Source organism: Gossypium raimondii, chromosome 3 (genome assembly GCF_025698545.1).
Source record: "Gossypium raimondii isolate GPD5lz chromosome 3, ASM2569854v1, whole genome shotgun sequence".
NCBI lineage: Eukaryota > Viridiplantae > Streptophyta > Magnoliopsida > Malvales > Malvaceae > Gossypium > Gossypium raimondii.
Genome location: NC_068567.1, coordinates 25,303,643 through 25,323,133, shown reverse-complemented (window position 1 = coordinate 25,323,133; position 19,491 = coordinate 25,303,643). Strand labels below are relative to the sequence as shown.

The following is a 19,491-nucleotide window of genomic DNA, read 5'->3' as shown; positions in this document are numbered from 1 at the left end:
GTGTCCAGGCCTTGTGGGTCACATGGCCATGTTGCCAGGCCGTGTAACTTACTATCGAATGCCCCTTTATGCACACGGCCTGGGAGTGTCCCATATGTCTAAGCTGTGTGGGTCAAAAAACACTTTTTTTTTAAGATTTTAAATTAGCATGCAATGGAAGTAAAAGAATTAGCAAAAGTTAAACATTTGGGTTGCCTCCCGAGAAGCGCTTATTTAGAGTCTAAGCTCGACTTACCTTATGTATGGTTATAGTGGTTCTAGGAGCCGAAGCTCATCTTTATTATGCCGGATGTGTTACCTCTATCGTACCATATGGGAAAATGGTTTGTACCACGAATGGACCTGACCATCTTTATTTTAGCTTTTCGGGAAATAATTTGAGCTTTGAATTGTATAAAAGGACTCGATCCCCAACTGTGAATTGTTTGGGCTGCTTCAAATGAGTGTCGTGGCATCGCATTGTCGCTTCTTTATATAGTCTCGAGTTCTCATAACCATTAGCTCGCCAGTCATCTAACTCATTTAGCTGCATCAATCTCTTTTCACTTGCAAGTTTAAGGTTGTAGTTTAGAAATTTTATTACCTAGAATGCTTTATGTTCGAGTTCAAGCGGTAAAGGACAACTCCTTCCATATACAAGTCTGTAAGGAGATGTTCTTATAGGTGTTTTATACGCAATCTTATAAGCCCATAAATTGTCATATACTTTTATCGCCCAATCCTTTCTATTTGATTCCACAGTTTTTTCTAGGATGCGTTTGAGTTCTCAATTTGCTACTTCAACTTACCCGCTAGTTTGAGGGTGATGAGGGGTAGTTATTCTATGATGCACCCCATACTTCTTAAGGACCTTATCAAATTGAGCATTACAAAAATGTGTACCCCTATCACTAATAATCGCTCTAGGTGTTCCCAATCAAGAAAAAAGCTTCTTAAAAAATCGAACTACCACTCTAGCATCATTAGTAGGTAAAACTAAAGCTTCTACCCATTTTGACATATAATCAACTGCTATTAGAATGTATTTATTACCAAAAGAGCTAGAAAATGGGCCCATGAAATCAATACACCAGGCGTAAAAATTTTTACATGAAAGCATATAGGTTTGAGGCATTTCAACACGTTTAGAAATATTACCTGTTCTCTGGCATCTATCACAAGAAGCAACATACCTGTTAGCGTAATTGAACAGTGTGGGCCAATAAAAACCTAATTCAAGTGTTTTATGTGCTATCCTAATTCCACTGTAGTGTCCTCCTGGCAGTGTTCCAAGATTTTATTCGCTTCTGATTTTGTAATACACCTTTGAATTACTTGATCTGCACATACATGAAAAAGAAAAGGGTCCTCCCAAAAATAATTTTTCACATCGGCAAAGAATTGCTTATTTTGATTATGTGTCAACCTTTTTTGTAGGATATTAGTGGCTAAGTAATTTGCGATATCTGCAAACCAAAGAACTTCAAAATCGGTTATGACCAAGAGTTGTTCCTCAGGAAACGAGCCATTTATCTCGTTCTCATTAAGCTCCTTGAGATGGGGATTCTCTAATCGTGAAAGGTGATCTACTGCAAGATTTTCAGCTCCTTTCTTATCTTGGATTTCCAAATCAAACTCTTGCAATAATAAAATCCACTTTATAAGTCGAGGTTTTACATTTAATTTAGTTAGAAGATAACGAAAAGAGGAATGGTTAGTGTAAACAACAACTTTAGACAATATTAAATATGGTCTAAATTTATAAAATATAAAAACCACAACTAGCAATTCTTTTTCTATAGTAGTGTAAATTTTTTGTGCATCTGCCAAAGTCTTGCTAGCGTAATAGATTGGCTGAAAATGCTTGTCTCTTCATTTTCCAAGAACTGCACCTACTACAAAATCACTCGCATCACACATTAGTTCAAAAGGTAAATTCCAATCAGGTGTAACCATGATCGGGCATTAATTAATTTTTCCTTAAGAGTACTAAATGCTTCTAAGCATTCCTGACTAAAATTGAATGGCACATCTTTTTCTAGCAGATTAATTAAGGGATTAGCTATTTTAGAAAAATCTTTGATAAATCTTTTATATAATCCAGTATGTCCTAAAAAGCTTCGAATAGCTTCAATTGAACTAGGAGGAGGTAGTTTTTTGTTGGTTTCAATTTTTGCTCTATCAACCTCAATCCCCTTAATAGAAATTTTATGGCCCAACACAATCCCTTCTCGAACCATGAAGTGACATTTTTCCCAATTAAGCACAAGGTTCGTTTCCTCACATCTCATTAAAACTCTTTTTAAATTTTTAAGGCAAAGGTGGAAAGAATTACCGAATACTGAGAAGTTATCCATAAATACCTCCATAATGTCTTCTACAAGTTTATCAAAGATGGCTAACATGCAACGATGAAAAGTAGTAGGAGCATTACACAATCCAAAAAGGCATTCTTCGATAAGCAAACGTACCATATGGACATGTAAATGTCATTTTTCTCTTGGTCCAGAAAAGCTATCAGGATTTGGAAGTAGCCAGAAAGTCTATCTAGGAAGCAATAATACATGTGACCAGATAATCTCTCCAACATTTGATCTATGAATGGTAGAGGAAAGTAACCTTTCCTTGTGGCGTCATTCAACTTCCTATAGTCAATACAAACTCTTCATCCCGTGGTTGTTCTCGTTGAAATCAACTCGTTTTTCTCATTGACCACAACACTCATGCCTCCTTTCTTAGGAACAACCTGCACAGGACTCACCCAAATACTATCAGAAATAGGATAAATAACTCTAGCATCTAGAAGTTTAATTACCTCAGCCTTAACAAATTCCTTCATGTTAAGATTTAACTTTTTTTGAGCTTGCACGCATGGTTTGTACTCGTCTTTGACTAAAATTTTATGGGTGCAAAAAGAAAGACTGATTCCTCTGATGTCAAAAATCTTCCAGGCTATAGCTCTTTTATGTTTCTTTAGCACTTGCAATAACTCATCTTTCTCATTTGGCTTTAAATATGAAGCAATAATCACTGGTAATGTTAAATTGTCTCCAAAAAATGCATACTCTAGGAATTTGGTAATTGCTTCAGTTCTAATTTGAGATGTTCTTCAATAGAGGGTTTTACTTTTAATTCATTGTTTACCTCAATGCCCTCATAATTTTTCTATCTCAGTGAAGATTTATTAGAGTCTATATCAATTTTCGTCTCATTATCACAGCATTATCGTCATCTACCTCCTCTCCTTGAATACGACATAATTCTAACATGTCCTTATGAACAATTTCCTGTAATGAATCTTTAATAACATGATCAATAGAGTCAATAAAATAACATGAATCATCTTGTTCTTTAGAGAATCGCTTGGCATCATAAGTTTTAAAAGTGATCTCTTCATCACCTACCCTAAGCACAAGTTTACCATCACCCACATCAATGATAGCCCTAATACTGGCTAAAAAGGGGCGACCTAAAATTAAAGGCACCTCACTACCCTCATCCATGTCAAGCACAACAAAATCAACAGGGAATATGAATTTATGTACTTTCACAAGTACATATTCAATGATACCCCTAGGATATTTAACAAATCTATGGGCTAATTGAATACTCATCCTAGTGGGTTTTGGTTCCCTAAGACCAAGTTGCTTGAACATTTTATAAGGAATCAAATTAATACTAGCACCCAAATCAGCTAATTCTTTCTCAATATTTAAACTACCAATAAAATGGGGAATAGTAAAACTTCCTGGATCTTTCAGCTTAGTTGGCAGTTTATTCTGGAAAATAGCCGAACATTCCTCATTGAGTTCCACAATGGATAGTTCTTCAAACTTCCTTTTGTTTGTTAATAGCTCTTTTAAGAACTTTGCATATCTGGGCATTTGCGAAATAACTTTAACAAAAGGTAAGTTAATATGTAATTTTTTAAAAAGTTCAAGAAATTTACCAAATTGTTCATCCATGCGGTTTTTCTTCAACTTTGCCGGATATGAGATCGGTGGTTTATATTCTTTAACCACTGGTGTCTTAATATCTTCGGGTTTTACCCCCTCATCATTTGCCTTATCAGTTTTCTGTTGTAGCTTTTTTTCGGGTTCAGCCAACACTTTTCCATTCCTCAATGTAATTGCTTTCACATGCTCTTTTGGGTTGGGTTCGGTGTTACTCGGTGAAATACCTTTTTGTCTTTCTGAAACCAATTTAGCAAGCTGTTCAACCTGATTTTCGAGCTTAAAAATCAATACTTTCTGATTTTTCAAAGTTGTTTCGGTGTTTTGAAAACGAGTCTCCGGCGCCGTAATAAATTTTGCCAACATCTATTCAAGGTTCAACTTCTTCTCTGGATTATAAGGTTGTAAGCCCGAAAGGGGTTGTGATCTTTGATTTCCTTGACCACCCCATGAAAAGTTGGGGTGGTTTCTCCAACCTACATTATAGTTATTACTATAAGGGTTATTTTGAGTTTTAAAATTATTACCTATATAATTGATATGCTCGTTCTCCGTGCTAGGACCGAAGGGTAAATATTCTGGATTATTTATTTCACCTCCATTTGCATCGCATTGCATCACTGGATTTACCTGCGTAAAAAGATATAAATCATGAAATCTTCTATCTAATATTTCTAACTGGTTTGATAACATGGTGATCGCATCTAAATTAAAGACACCAGCTGGTTTCAACGGCTTCGTCCTCATGACTTGCCACTAATGATTGTTCAGTGACATCTCCTCAACAAATTCATAAGCCGCTTCAGGTGTTTTATTATTCAGAGTTCCCCTGGCTGCTGCGTCGACTAGTTGCCTAGTTCAAGGATTCAAACCATTGTAAAAGGTTTGAACTTGTAGCCATAGAGGTAACCCATGGTGAAGGAACCTTCTCAATAAATCCTTATACCTCTCCCATGCATCATATAGTATCTCTAAATTGATCTACACAATGGAAGAGATGCCGTTCCTCAACTTGGCTAACTTAGCCAGTGGGAAGTAATGCAATATAAAGTTCTCGGTTATTTGATCTCATATAGTGATGGAACCTCGTGGTAAAGAGTGTTGGATCGCCGGCACCCCTATGGTGCAGCGAAAAATAAAAATTCGGCGATCCTAACCAGGGATCCATGTGTGAGGAACGAATCGGGGTGAAAGAGGTTGCGAAATTACCTAATGTTTATTCAGAGTAGACAGCCACACCTCAACAACGAGTAGTTTGATCTGTTGTCGAACCAAACCGCAATCTATCGTGATTCCGACCTCTACGTAATCCACCCAGTTGACTACGAACGAAAGGAATCCCCAAAATAGTTTTGAGAGTTATTTTTCTTTGACGGCTGCTAGACTCAAACAAAGAAAAATGGGATTATATATATCCTTTTGTTTTAGGGTTTTTTTAAGAATTAAATAAATATAATAATATTTTAATCCGAAAATTATAATTACATTAATTATAATATAAGTTCGGTAAACCATATATTTATTTGAATTCTTATGCTAACCAAATTCATGTCCTCACTATATGCACAACAACCTTGTACATAATGTGTTGAAATTTGATTACCGAATTAAATTAATTCTATAATTAATTTAATTCAAGCGACCCCAAAATCAATACCAACTATGGTTTATTCCGTTCATTTCAACTATAGGGTGTGACCCTGTAGGTTCTTGTAACCTTAGCAGTAACACTAGAACGATTCTAATGCTACGAACAATGAGTGGCATCTAGCAATGCATCATTGCTACCTAAGTCACAAGAGATCATGATTCGACATAACCTTTTTATGATTAACCTTTATGCAATAATCCTTAAGTCCTTTATCTCGGATTGGACACAAGTCATGGAATAGTCACACTTGCATTGTCCATTCCATGTTCCTTGATATCTTAAGCAGACTACGATATACAAATAAGTATGACATCTAATATCAACTTATTTGAGCATGGCCATGCATTTCTAGTCTCACTTAATCAAGTGGCCTAAGATATTACTCCCATTATGTAGGAGAGACTTATCCTATATCGACCAACCATATCCCTCTACATAGATTGTGGTATATCCAACATCGGTCTTTATAGAATGACCGATTCACGGTGTACGCTTGATCGTATCAAAATATACAACTCACGATGTTGGGATTATGATGATCTCAAGTCGAGGATCATATAAATATTAATCATTATGAGTAATGTCGTGACAATTACATAACAATCCAAGAAACATACTCATAACGGTCACCAATATGTTGTTCTCTAACACACATATTCATGTAATGATTCGACATTCCATATCAATGACAACTCTTTATCATCAATCAACTACACGTTAGTTTTAATGCATTATCGTTGTCCTATCCAACAATAATACTTGACTAAGGAACTTTTAAGAATAATCATATTATTCTCAGGACATTATTATAAAACAGTTTATTTATATACACAGAAAAGAAACTGAAATAATAATGGTAACGCCTTATATTAATAAACATGATAAATCAAGTATGTTATTACAACCATCTCATGATTGATCTTTGGGCATACTCTAACAAAGAGTACAACCACTGCTTAGCTTTGTTCCTCAATGAGAAAGGGAACAACTATAGGCGAATGGAGTCGTCAGTGACGCCATCAATTTTGAAAGTATTGCAGATTTCTAGAAAACTGGCCAAATGAGTATATGGATCTTCGTCTTGCAAACCATCGAACTGAACAAATTGTTGAATCATCTGAGTAGTGTTCAGTGTTAGTTTGAAATTATTTGCAACAATAGTGGGTCTCACAATACTCAATTCAACCCCAATTAAAGTGGGCTTGGCATAATCGTACATAGTACGAGGAACAAGAGTAGGATCTACAGGATTTGCAGCAACTGGAGGAGGTAGTTGATTATTCTAATTATCACCCATATCCTTAGTAATAAAGGAACCTGCCAGAAGCAAATAAAAGAAAAACTAGAATGTAAAAATTAAACTAAAAACAAAATTAAATGACTAAAAAAATAAAAATAAAGTGTTCCTAATATTTTAGTCCCCGATAACGGCGCCAAAAACGTGATGATCACTAAACTAACTATAAATACGACAAAGGCAAGCGCACCTATCGAACAATATTATAGTTATGGTGAGTAGAGAATATCGTATCCACGAGGACTAAAAGTACTAGTAATTACCGTTTTTCTATTATTTAGCTGAAAAATTGGAGTGGTTGTTTTTAATCTAAAGTTACTGAACTAAATTAACTAAGAATGCAACAGCTAATGAAATAGGAAAATAATCGAAGATAACCAATGAGATAGATAATACTCAGGAAAGAATCTACCTAGACTTCACCTGTTATTATGAATCTGAATTAAACGATTTATTCACTTGTGTCTTGATCCGTAGAAATCCCTAAATTATGTTAATATCTCTTTTGAGAGTAAGAACAACTGAATCTATGTTGATTAATTGAAATCACTTTCTAATTAAAACCCCTATCGTCATATTAACTCGATCTATGGATTACCTTATTAGATTTGACTCTAATCTGGTTGATTTATGTCATCCTATTTCTAAGATTGCATGCAGCTCCACTCAATTATGCTTGATCTACTCTTAAACAGGGCCTTTTTCTCCACTGAATTGAGTACATTAAACATTAATTAATATCTCTGGAAATATTAAAATAAGAAATAAACATACATAATTGAAAACAAGAATAAATTATTTATCCCATAAATCAGAAATCAAATAATAAAATTCATCATAGGTTTCATCTTCCCTAAGTATCTAGGGAATTTAGTTCATAATCCTGAATAGAAACATCTTAAAGTTAGGATAACCACAAGACATAAAGAAACTCAATAAAACTTCGACAGAAATAAAAAAGAGATCTTCGATCTTGATGGAGATTCGTTTCCAAGTTGATTTCGATGGTGTTATTCGAGTGTTTTCTTCAATCTACTCTGATTTTCCCCTTCTCTATTCTTTTAATTGATATTTATAGTCTTTAGAATGCTCAGAAAGCCTAAAAATTGGGTTTTTCTGCGTATTTGGGAAGCAGAGTGCGAAATCGATATGGGCTAGCACATGGGCGTGTGGCCAACCCATGTGGCTCACACAGGCGTGTGCCCAGCTTGTGTAGAAATGCCCATCCCGTATAGATGCTAAAAATAACTCTTTTTGCTTTATTATGGCTCGTTTTTCACTCTTTTCACTCCCAAATGCTCTCCAAGTATAGAAACATGAATTTAAAGGATTAGGAGCATCAAATTCACTAATTTGCATAATTAATCATCCAAAGATGCATTAAGAATGAGATTAAAATATGTTACTTTTATAGCTTATCACTTCCCCACTCACCCGAAGCAAATAGAAAGAAAAAAGCTTAACACTATTTAATGTTTTGAAAGCTTCAACCTTAAAATTCAAGTCATTGGTTATTTTCTTGTAACTTATGTTTTTGAAATCCTAGGGGCTTAATATAGTCGATTCGTGTGTTATTTTTCAAAACTATTAAAACTTTTAAAAGTTGTCATTGTTGATTTCTTGAAGTTTTAGTATTAAATTGTTAGATTTTAAGTATAGATATGAAAAGAATTAGTTTGTAAAGTTTAAATGTTAGTTTTGTAACATAAAGGCTACATTGAATTATTTGTAAAGATGTTATGGGATTTTGATAAAAATAGATAGTAGAGAGGTTATAGAGGATGAGATTGAAATCATATTGTAGAACGAAGCTTAAATTTGAAAGATATGACAATTTTGGTTTCAGGGACTAAATTGAATCAAATGCAAAATTTTAGGGAACATTCATAAAAATTAAATTGAACTGATACATGCTTATAATAGGATGATATGAGATGTTTGGAATTGATAAATTGAACTTAATTATTTTATAGATAAAATATTGAACAAAATTGAGGCTAGTCGTGGAAAAGCAAAAATTGTTGCATAGTCCTTAAAAGCTCATTTGGTTGTTGTTTTGCCAAGTAAGTTCATATGAAACTTACTAAGTTAATTCATGTTATGTTTGTGTTTCTATAAATTGAATCATTATATTTGTTACCTATGTATTTTGTTTGGCAAAGGATGGTACTGAGGTAAATTGAAAATGGTTATTTGAGTTTAAAATGCTATGTTTGAGATTGATTATCGAACTAGAGGACTAATTTGAACATAAATGAAATTTTTTTAACTTAGTGATTATATATCTTGTCATTGAATTTGGCTGGAATGCAGTATGTCATATAATGAAATGAGAAAAACTTAATAAAATCATGTAAGAGCAAAATGTTTCACTAAACACATTATGGACAATAGTGGTAGTATAACTTTTGAAAATTCACCAAAAATTGTAGGAATCAAATTAGAGGTTGAATAAATGTGAAATTAAATTTGGTTGAGTCTAGTTTTGTTGGAAAAAAATGGGTTTGGAAAACGCAGTGGAAAATAAATTTAGGGAAAAACTAGAGTTTTAAAAAAAATTTCAAAAAAAGATCTTAGTTATGATACCTAAAGTAATAAACACTTTATCAAAATTGTACCTTTTCGAATCACCTAGGATGAGCACTTTGATCGAGAATTCTTCTCCGCTATCCTCAAACTCATGTCTGTCGAGTGTGGGCTCGCTTCGAATCAGAAAATTTTTCACAAAAATTACCAGTGGAGTAATTTCACAATTTTTTTAAACTTTTTGGTCAAGTTGTAAATCAGAAAAATAATGAATTCAAGTGTATGAAAAATAATGACCTAAGGCTCTCTTTATATAGGGAGAGTTTAGAGAGTTCAACTTTGATTAAACTTAATCACTTTAATATTAAATAAATATAATATTTATAAAGATAAATATTAGATTAAATTTAATATTAAATTTTATTAAAATAATAGAATGTTCATCTACAAGATAAATATTAAATTAATTTTAACATTAATATAATCATTTTAATATTAAATTATTAAAATACAATTAAAATAAGTATTAAATTAAATTTAATATTAAAATACTAAAACAATATTATTTTTGGAATAGTTAATCTGAAATCAAATTCTCTGGTAGAGTTCCAGTAGGAGTGTAACTCTTCCACTGCTCAACTACCGAAAACCAACCGCCGCCAGCCACCGGGACGCTATTGTTGTAGCCACCAGCGCCATCATGTCCGGTGATGCAGGTATGACACCTTTACGGCACCTCGAGCCGGTCAAACTATTGTCGTTTCGGTCTGGGTCAGTGACAACCCGATCGGTTTGGTCTAGCCACCGGTTGGACCGTCGACCCGATTTCACATATCAGGTGCGGTTCGACAAGTTTTTGGGTCTTGGTCTCGATTTTTGACTCCCAGACCCAATTTACGATCTCAGGTCCAATTTTCAAGTTCAATTACCTATTAGACCAATTGCCTGACTTGAAAATTAATTTCCAAAAATATCATATTAATTTAAATTAATTTGATTAATTTAATTTTACTTGATCAAAATTAATTTTTCTAAAAATTACTTAAATTTTCCAAATTAAATTTTCAAGAAAATTCTTTAATCAAATTCTCTAGTTGAACAAATCTCACGACCACCTAATTTAATTCCACATTGAATAAATCGACTCTCAATTAAATTATTTCTAAAGTCATAGAATTTTCTTCTGATTTAAATGCAGTTCGATCAAGCTTTTGTTGAGCTAGTAGAGGGACCAGCTAAACATATACAAATAGGCTATAGGAATTGCAATTATGTCCGGAAGCATCATTCCGATAATTTACAATTACTTAATCATGGAGTCAGTCCACAAGAAGTATCATGATTGAAAAATTTTTATTGTATACTCTTTACGAAAACAATTCATCCAACTATTTTGTCCAATGACCCCGTCATGTGTGTGTTACCCACATATGATATCCTTAATTCCTTTGAGTTAAATCTGTTCACTCAATACAATCCTATTTTATCTTATTGTCACCATTGTGTCTTCTTAATGATTATATGATCACAGTCAACAAATGACTGTGAAAAATTTCTCATTCGAGGACAAGAAACCTATGGCAATGCTCCATATTTATCAATCCACACAATACCAATGAAAGGATATCATTAACTCTTTAATTGAGTTATGAATTCCATTTTTGCTAGTAAAGCCATGTCATATACAAGTCATGTACCCAACATACTGACTATGAGCTCGATCATCTTTAGAGCATAAGCCTCCACTTATATCAAAGCACATGAGTTGCATACACATGGTAACTGACTAATTCAGGATTTAGGTAAATCACACCATGAACGTCACAAGTGGATTAATTCACAAACGGATTCAGAATTAATTCATCTTGGGTCCAGTCCAATGTATCATTCTACCAATGAATACATCTATGTCTCTACCACGGAGTCAACTGCTCCGATAGCCAACACTAGTTATCTCCCCAATTGTAATTGTAGACGACATAATAATCTTTTTCAGTATTTTGAATCAAATGCTCACTTCGATTTTTTACAGGATTACAGACTTATCTAGATTATCTATTGAAGTAAGTTGTCTTTCTTGCAATGTAAACGTTCTTACAATATCACTTATTTTCTGTTTAAACTTGGACAATCAATGAGCTAATATTTGCTTGTCACAATTTCGCTATATACGCAAAATATAAAAGACAGAAATACAAAAGATATAATAGTGAAATGTGAAATTAACTTTATTTATTTATCATTCAAATAAATAGAAAACAATTACCTGCTTACTATAATATGGGCACATTTCCCAACAAGTTTTGCATAAAAGCAACAAGTGAAAGTAATGGAAGTGTAGATTATGAGATATAATACTTTTAATGAGACAATATCGAATGATTTCGTGTTCCTTTGTTCTAACTTTGAAAAATCATTATAAATTGTACAAATATGTTTAGGATATGAAATTTATATTCTTACAATATTAATGAGTCTATTTTCAAAGGAAACAAATGAAAACATAATATGAGACTTGTACTGAAAGATATTTAATTTTTAGTGAAGAAGAGTCGAAGCTGGCTAGCAGCAGAACAAAGGAGGTTGTAAAAAAAACTGATATTAATCTACTTTGAAATAAATTCTGAAATTTTTATGGTAAAATTCCATTGAGTCTAGTTTCAAAAAAAAAGGATCTTAATTTTGAATTTTGTAAGTCTAGATATAAATAATTTAGTTTCTACTACTAAAAAGACAACTTTTTAAAACTATATGTATAAATAGTGAAAGGATAATTCATGTTACATAAAAGCATGTCATACTAAGGCTAAAGATTCTTGTATAAATACTTGTAAATGAAGGAAGTGAATGGAGAGGAGGAGGAGGAGGAAAATAATAGAATAGTTATAAAATGAATTAATAGTTTATTATGATTGATCAAATTATATTGGTGTGAATATAATTGATTATTGAGATAGAAGATTAAATTGAATAAAAGTGAAAATATTAAAACTAAATGAAATGGTGAAATTGGTTTTGAATTGAGATGATATGCTCTTTTATGTATGAAATGATATCATGAGTGATAAATTGATAATATTGAGATTGATAGAATGATAATTGAACTTATAAGGGAATTGGATAAATGATTACCCTATTAACTGCTGAGGTGTAGTTATTTCAATTATATGTCGATGAGCACTGGGCACATTTTACTTCGGACGTTTCGATGAGTGCTAGGCACAACCTTTATTTTAGTTATACCGATGAGCGTTGGGTGCAAACTAATTTCTTCGGACGTTTCGATGAGGCATTGGGTTCAAAATGATTACTTTGACTAAGTGTTGATGAGTGCTGCGCACAATTTTTACTTCGGTCATACCGATGAGCATTGGGCGCAATCTATTGTCTTCAAAAATTGTCCAATGAGGCACCAGGTGCCAAATTGGGATGTTGGTTGGATTTGTGTACCCCTTCGTGTCCAAGTCAAGTTAATAAGAATTTAACATGTAAAAAAAATTATAATTATAATGAAAAGAATTGTTAATGTGAAAGAAACTTGTAAACTAGATTTATAAGTCCGAAAGTTTGGTACGAAATTATGATGAATTCAACGATTCAGTTTCGGAAATGACATGTTAATATGATATATTTCTAACTAGTTATTTGTTCATATTTAAGATGATTCATAAGACACATTTATCATGAGATATTGTGTGTTGATGATGAATTGAATTGTGATTCTGAAATTGAATGTGAATATATATTGGATTGAATTGTAATAAAATCATTGTCATGCGATAAGAATAATGTATAGGGTACAAGTATGCAAATATGATCAAATTTACGGTATGATATGTAATTGAAAATAATTACAAGATATGTATGATATGTGGAAATTTTTGGATCGCCGGCACCCCTACGGCGCAGCGGAAAAATAAAAATTCAGCGACCCTAACCACAGATCCATGTGTGAGGAACGAATCGGGGTGATAAAGGTTACGAAATTACCGAATGTTTATTTTGAGTAGACAGCAATGCCTCAACAACGATTAGTCTGATCTGCTATCTAACCAAGCCGCAATCTATCATGACCCCGGCCTCTACGTAATCCACCTAGTTGATTATGAATGGAAGGAATCCCCAAAACAGTTTTGAAAAGAATTTTCTTTGACGGCTGCTAGACCCAAGCAAAGAAAAAATGGGATTCTTCTATATAATTTTTTTAGGGTTTCTAGAAATTAAAATAAATAAAATAATATTTTAAACCGAAAATTATAATTACATTAATTATAATATAATTTCGGTAAACCATATATTTATTTGAATTTATATACTAACCAAATTCATGTTCTCATAATGCGTACAACAACCTTGTACATAATGTGTTTGATATTTGATTACCCAATTAAATTAATTCTATAATTAATTTAATTCAAGCGACAACCAAACACAATACCAACTATGTTTTATTCCGTTCATTTCAACTATAAGTTGTGACCCTGTAGGTTCCTGTAACGTTAGCAGCAATACTAGAATGATTCCAATGTTACAAACAATGAGTGGCATCTAGCAATGCATCATTGCTACCTAAGTCACAAGAAATCATGATTCGATATAACCTTTTATGATTAACCTTTTATGCAATAATCCTTACGTCCTTTATCTCTGGATTGGACACAAGTCATGGAATAGTCACACTTGCATAGTCCATTCCATGTTCCTTAATATCTTAAGCAGACTACGATATACAAATAAGTATGACATCTCATATCAACTTATTTGAGCATGGCCATGCATTTCTAGTCTCACTCAATCAAGTGGCCTAAGATATTACTCCCATTATTTAGGAGGGGCTTATCCTATCTCAATAAACCATATCCCTCTACAAAGATTGTGGTATATCCAACATCAGCCTTTATAGAACAACTAGTTACAGTGTACGTTTGACTGTATCAAAATATACAACTCACGATGTTGGGATTATGATGATCTCAAGTCTGAGAATCATATACATATTAATCACTATGAGTAATGCTGTGACAATTACATCATAATCCAAGAAACATACTCATAACGGGTCAGTCCAATATGTTGTTCTCTAACACACATATTCATGCATTGATTCTGACATTCCATATCAATGACAACTCTTTATCACCAACCAACTACATGTTAGTCTTAATGCATTATCGTTGTCCTATCCAAAAATAATACTTGACTAAGGAACTTTTAAGAATAATCATATTATTCTTAGGAAATTATTATAAAACAGTTTATTTATACACACAGAAAAGAAACTGAAATAATAATGGTAACGCCTTATATTAATAAACATGATAAATCAAGTATGTTATTACAACCATCTCATGATTGATCTTTGGGCATACTCTAACAGAAATATGAATGGTTCGATTGGACATGATATTATAATTGGAATTAGAAACTTAAAAATGTAATGAAATAGATTGACAATATATATGGTAATGAAATGTGTTATGTGAAATTGGTATGAGTTAGCGACATGATAAAAGATATTGAAACGAAATAGTAAAATGCTATGGAATCAATTGTGCATATATAATGTGGATCATGATAAAGGAAATACATGAACTTCTGCATGAATAAATTGGAAATGAGCTTGGGAGAGGTTGAAATGAATACAAATAAGTCAACTGACTTCAGAAAGAGACTTGAATGATTCTTAAATGGTTTATTGTTGTGGAATGAATAAGGAATTGTGATATGAGCAACTCAGCCTAATTCAAAGGCCATAATAGAGATGAGCTTAGTTTCCATCAAGGCCCAATAACAAGATCCAAATCCAAACAGCTAAAGTCAAAACTCAATTTATTCGTTTAAGACTTTATCACAAAAAAATTCGAGAAGAAGAGTTGAAGTTTCAAGACGATGGATTTTGGAGCAATGATAAATTAGAGGGACTAATTTTGTTCGTGGGCCTAAACTCTCAATCTATGATGACAAGTCCATGTGAAAAACGCTAACAAGCTTAGGCACTTCACTTCAAGGACCCCAATTGATCCCACAAGCCTAGACGCTTCATATTGGCTTCGGGTTTTAGGCTTAATTTTTATTGTATATGAGCTCAATATTATATTTATCATCTCTTATCATTTTATTATTATTTTATTCCAAATTTTTTATAATTTTAAGTATTTTAAGTTATTTAGGAGTTTTATGTTAACAAGAAAGTTTAGTTTAAAAATACTTCTTGTTTAGATTAAATTAGAGTTCTAGTATACTTAAGAGTTTTATTTAGATTTATTTAGCTAGCCTATATATAGGCCATTGCATTCTACACAATTCATTATTATTCAACTTCTCTTTTGAGTTTATAAATTCTCTTTGAGTTTTCTTTCTTTAAGAATTTCTCTTGAGCTTCTTTTTTAAGAATTTCTCTTAAGCTTCTTTTAGAAAAGTTTTAACAATCTTTTCAGATTGTGGGGATCATCTTCAAACTTTTTCTTGCCAAGTTTTCTTTCTTGGAGGGGAAATTAGAGCCGCTTGAAAGAGGTTGTGGATTCTTCGTGTTTCCAAGGCTTCCTAGGACTTCTACATACCACGTTCTATCTTTCCATCTATCTTCTTTATTTTTTCCTTATTGTTCTAATCGTAGATTTATTATTCTATTTTAATTATCTTAGTTATTTATTTTTGTTTTATCTAACTTGGATTTAATCGCGCTACAGGTTGTGTAAAAAATCCAAATTTCTTTTCGAACATCTAGAGCCCTAAGTCAAGTCTGTGACATTGACAAACTTTACGATCTGCTTCTGCATTCATCCGTCTCATTCTTTATCATTTGGTATCATGTTTGAGCGTTTTAGGTGTTCTTTTTCTTTTTATAAACTAATTTCTAGCAAATAGCCTCAAAATAATTTTTTTTACCCCGATAGTTTTCAAAAAGAAATATTTTCCAGTGGGTAAACATTTTTCAAACGATCTAAAATTTTACATACTATTTCTTGGCACTATTTTAGAGTATAAAAAATATTTTCCACAAAAAAGTGATTGAAAATTATAGAAAAAAATACGAAAAAAGTCAAAAAATTCAGTGGGTTAATTTTGTGCCGAAACTTTCCAGATCAGATTTAAATTATTTTAGGAGGCTTTGGTTTAAATTTCTTGATTTTTGGAAATCATGAACACCTCGAACGAAGTTTGTCAAGTTGTTTCATAATTTTTCGTGTTTTCGAGTTTCAGCAATTTTCATTGACTCTTAGCCTTAGGTTTTCATTTTTTTTTGCTTTTTATTGTTCTTTTACACATTCTAACACTTTATTATTTCTTGTGTTAGTAGGTTAAAGTGTATTGCACATTCCTTCCTCCGTGCAACAAAATTATTTGATGTTTAGCCGATTTTGGACTCATAGTGCTATTAGGTTTGCTTTGTTAGTTTGATTCTAATACATTCTGATTTAAATAGATATAGAAACTTTTTAAAAGACTCACAAGATTAATTCTTACCTCATTGAGATTTTTTTACTGCATAAAGGTGAGGTTTGCTTCATTTTTTTCTTTTGAAGTGTTGTGATTTTCCACGCTTCCACTATGACTCATGAAACTCGTACCCGTAAAAACCATGATAAGATACCATCTGATGGCAAAGAACAAGATGTTACATTGGAGAATATTGTGGGGATGGTAAAATTTCAACATTAACAATTGAATGAGGTAGTGATACATTTGAGGCCAATTTTACTAAATGTCGAACGAAACTACAAGAGAACATTAAACAACTTTCCAATCAAATTCAAGTGCTAACTCAAGCTGTTACTCATTTGGAGACTTCTTCGAGTCGACGGTCGCGTGCTCATGATAGTGATTATGATAGGGACAATTAAGAACTTCGTATTTGTTCTCATACTGGTAGACGCGAATATCGTCACATTGATGAAACTTTGGGTATTCCTAATTGAGGTCAGCCTTCTATCGCTAAATCGAAGTTCAACATTCCACCATTCCGAGGAATTGTGATTGGGAGGATAAAATGGAGATCATGTTCCGTTGTTATAGATGTTCAGAGGAAGAGAAAGTTCCATTGGCTATATTGGCATTTTCGGATTATGCATTGAGTTGGTGGACTTAACTTGTGTTGAACCGCCAAAAGAGTCATGAACGATATGTTGATTAGTGGGAACAATTGACACAAGTCATGCAAATTTTTTTATCCCACCTCACTATTATAGGGATATTAAACGGAGAATTCAACGCCTTGTTCAAGGTAATCAATCTGTTAATGAGTACTTTAAGAAGATGGCGATGCTTATGCACAGAGTAAATGTCCAAGAAGATGAAGAGACTACCATGGTGCGGTTTGTAGATGGCTTGAATGTTTCGATAGCCGATGTTCTTAACCTTCAAACCTACACTGATCTTGAGGACATGGTATGCAAGGCGATTGAGATTAAGCGGCAGTTTCAACAACGTTAATCTCGTCCATTTAGTGCTTCACAATATTATAGAGGTACGAGTTCTAATTCTACTTTCAAGAATTCAAAACCTCCTTATGCTACTAATAAGTTGCTTCCAAAACATGATGAGAATAAACCTTTTGAGTGTAAAAGTTGGGCTCCTACAAAACCTTCATCTTCATCTTTTAAGCAGCCTACTTCTACTACTTCTTCACCAAAATAACAAAGAGCTCGTGAAATTGAATGTTTTAAGTGCAAATGGCATGGGCACTATAGTCGTGATTGTGCCAACACGAGACTTTTGTTGATCACAGAAGATGGTGATTATACCTCTGATTCCAATAAAACATACCCAGATATGCCCGAATTAATTGATGATGTTGTTAAAGGAGGTAAGTTTTATGGTGAAGAAGAGTTGGTGGAACCACTAACTCATCCCCATTGTCTAGTTGTGAGGCGCACCCTCAACATCCAATTGAAGGATAATCATGATCTTTAAAGAAGTAATATATTACATTCGAGGTGTTCGATTAAAGGTAAAATTTTCTGATTTATCATTGATATTGGAAGCTATGATAATGTTGTGAGCAACTACCTTATAGATTCTCTTACTTTTTCATGTAGCAAACACCCTACACCATACCATCTTCAATGGCTTAACGAAGGTTCGGAGGTTCGTGTTGTAAAATAGTACTTGATCACTTTTAAACTTGAGACTTACACGGATCATGTTTGGTGTGATGTCGTTCCCATGCATGCCACCCACTTGTTACTTGGTAGATTATGGCAGTACGATCATGATGTTATTCATCATGGTAAATTAAATCGATATTCCTCTATTTTTTATAGGAAGAAGTACATTTTCACCCCTTTGAATCCAAAAGATATTCACAATGATCAAATCAACATGATGAAGTTTTGTAAGTAGGTTATGGGAAGTAAGACACAAAATTCAAAAAAAGTTCAAAGAAAAGAGGTCTCTAGTGAAAATAGCCAAATTAATGATGACCCAATGGTAAATGCATCCTCTTTTGAGAAAAAAAGAGTGGTTTCTAATTTTTTATGTGAGTGGAAAAGATGTACGACGAGCTTTACTCACTAAACAGCTTTGCATCTTTTTCTGATTTAGGCAAAATTGTTTATCTTTAACTAACCTTCATAACTCTTTGCCTAGTGTTTTTGTGTCTCTTTTATAGGAATATGAAGATATTTTTGAAGAAGCACCTAAAGGATTGCCGCCTTTGAGGGGTACTAAGCATCAAATTGACTTAGTGCCTGGGTCAACAATTCCAAATCGACCAGCTTATCAAAGCATTCCCAAGGAGACAAAAGAGTTACAAAAGCAAGTAGATGAACTTTTTACGAAGGGTCACATTCGTGAAAGTTTAAGTCCTTGTGCGGTGCCGGTAATTTTGGTGCCAAAAAAAGATAGTACGTATAGAATGTGCATCGATTGTCGACCAATTAACCAAATTACTATTAAGTATAGACATCCTATTCCAAGGCTTGATGATATGTTCGATGAACTTTATAGTGCTTGTATATTTACAAAGATTGATTTAAAAAGTGGCTACCATCAAATTAGAATAAAAGAGGGGGATGAATGGAAAACAACTTTTAAAACTAATTTTGGTTTATATGAATGGCTAGTTATGCCTTTCGGTTTGACTA

At 33.1% G+C, this 19,491-nt stretch overlaps 1 protein-coding gene across 1 annotated transcript; it reads right to left on the bottom strand.

Moving 5' to 3' along the window:
* Positions 1–3,170: 3,170 nt before the first annotated feature.
* Positions 3,171–4,679, bottom strand: LOC105795772 (uncharacterized). The gene is made up of 3 exons (XM_012625431.1): positions 4,563–4,679; positions 3,961–4,199; positions 3,171–3,855 (listed from the first exon to the last, which is right to left on the bottom strand). Exons 1-3 carry the CDS (start codon positions 4,677–4,679, stop codon positions 3,171–3,173), a joined length of 1,041 nt encoding a protein of 346 aa, XP_012480885.1.
* Between the last annotated feature and the right edge of the window lie 14,812 nt (positions 4,680–19,491).

Bases quoted from the DNA above. Each gene is read 5' to 3' on its own strand.
- LOC105795772 (XM_012625431.1), bottom strand. From the start codon at position 4,679: ATGAGGACGAAGCCGTTGAAACCAGCTGGTGTCTTTAATTTAGATGCG. The intron at 4,200-4,562 runs GTAAATCCAGTG...CTCGAAAATCAG, and splicing joins ATTTATATCTTTTTACGCAG to GTTGAACAGCTTGCTAAATT. The intron at 3,856-3,960 runs GTTGAAGAAAAA...GCAAATGCCCAG, and splicing joins CCGATCTCATATCCGGCAAA to ATATGCAAAGTTCTTAAAAG.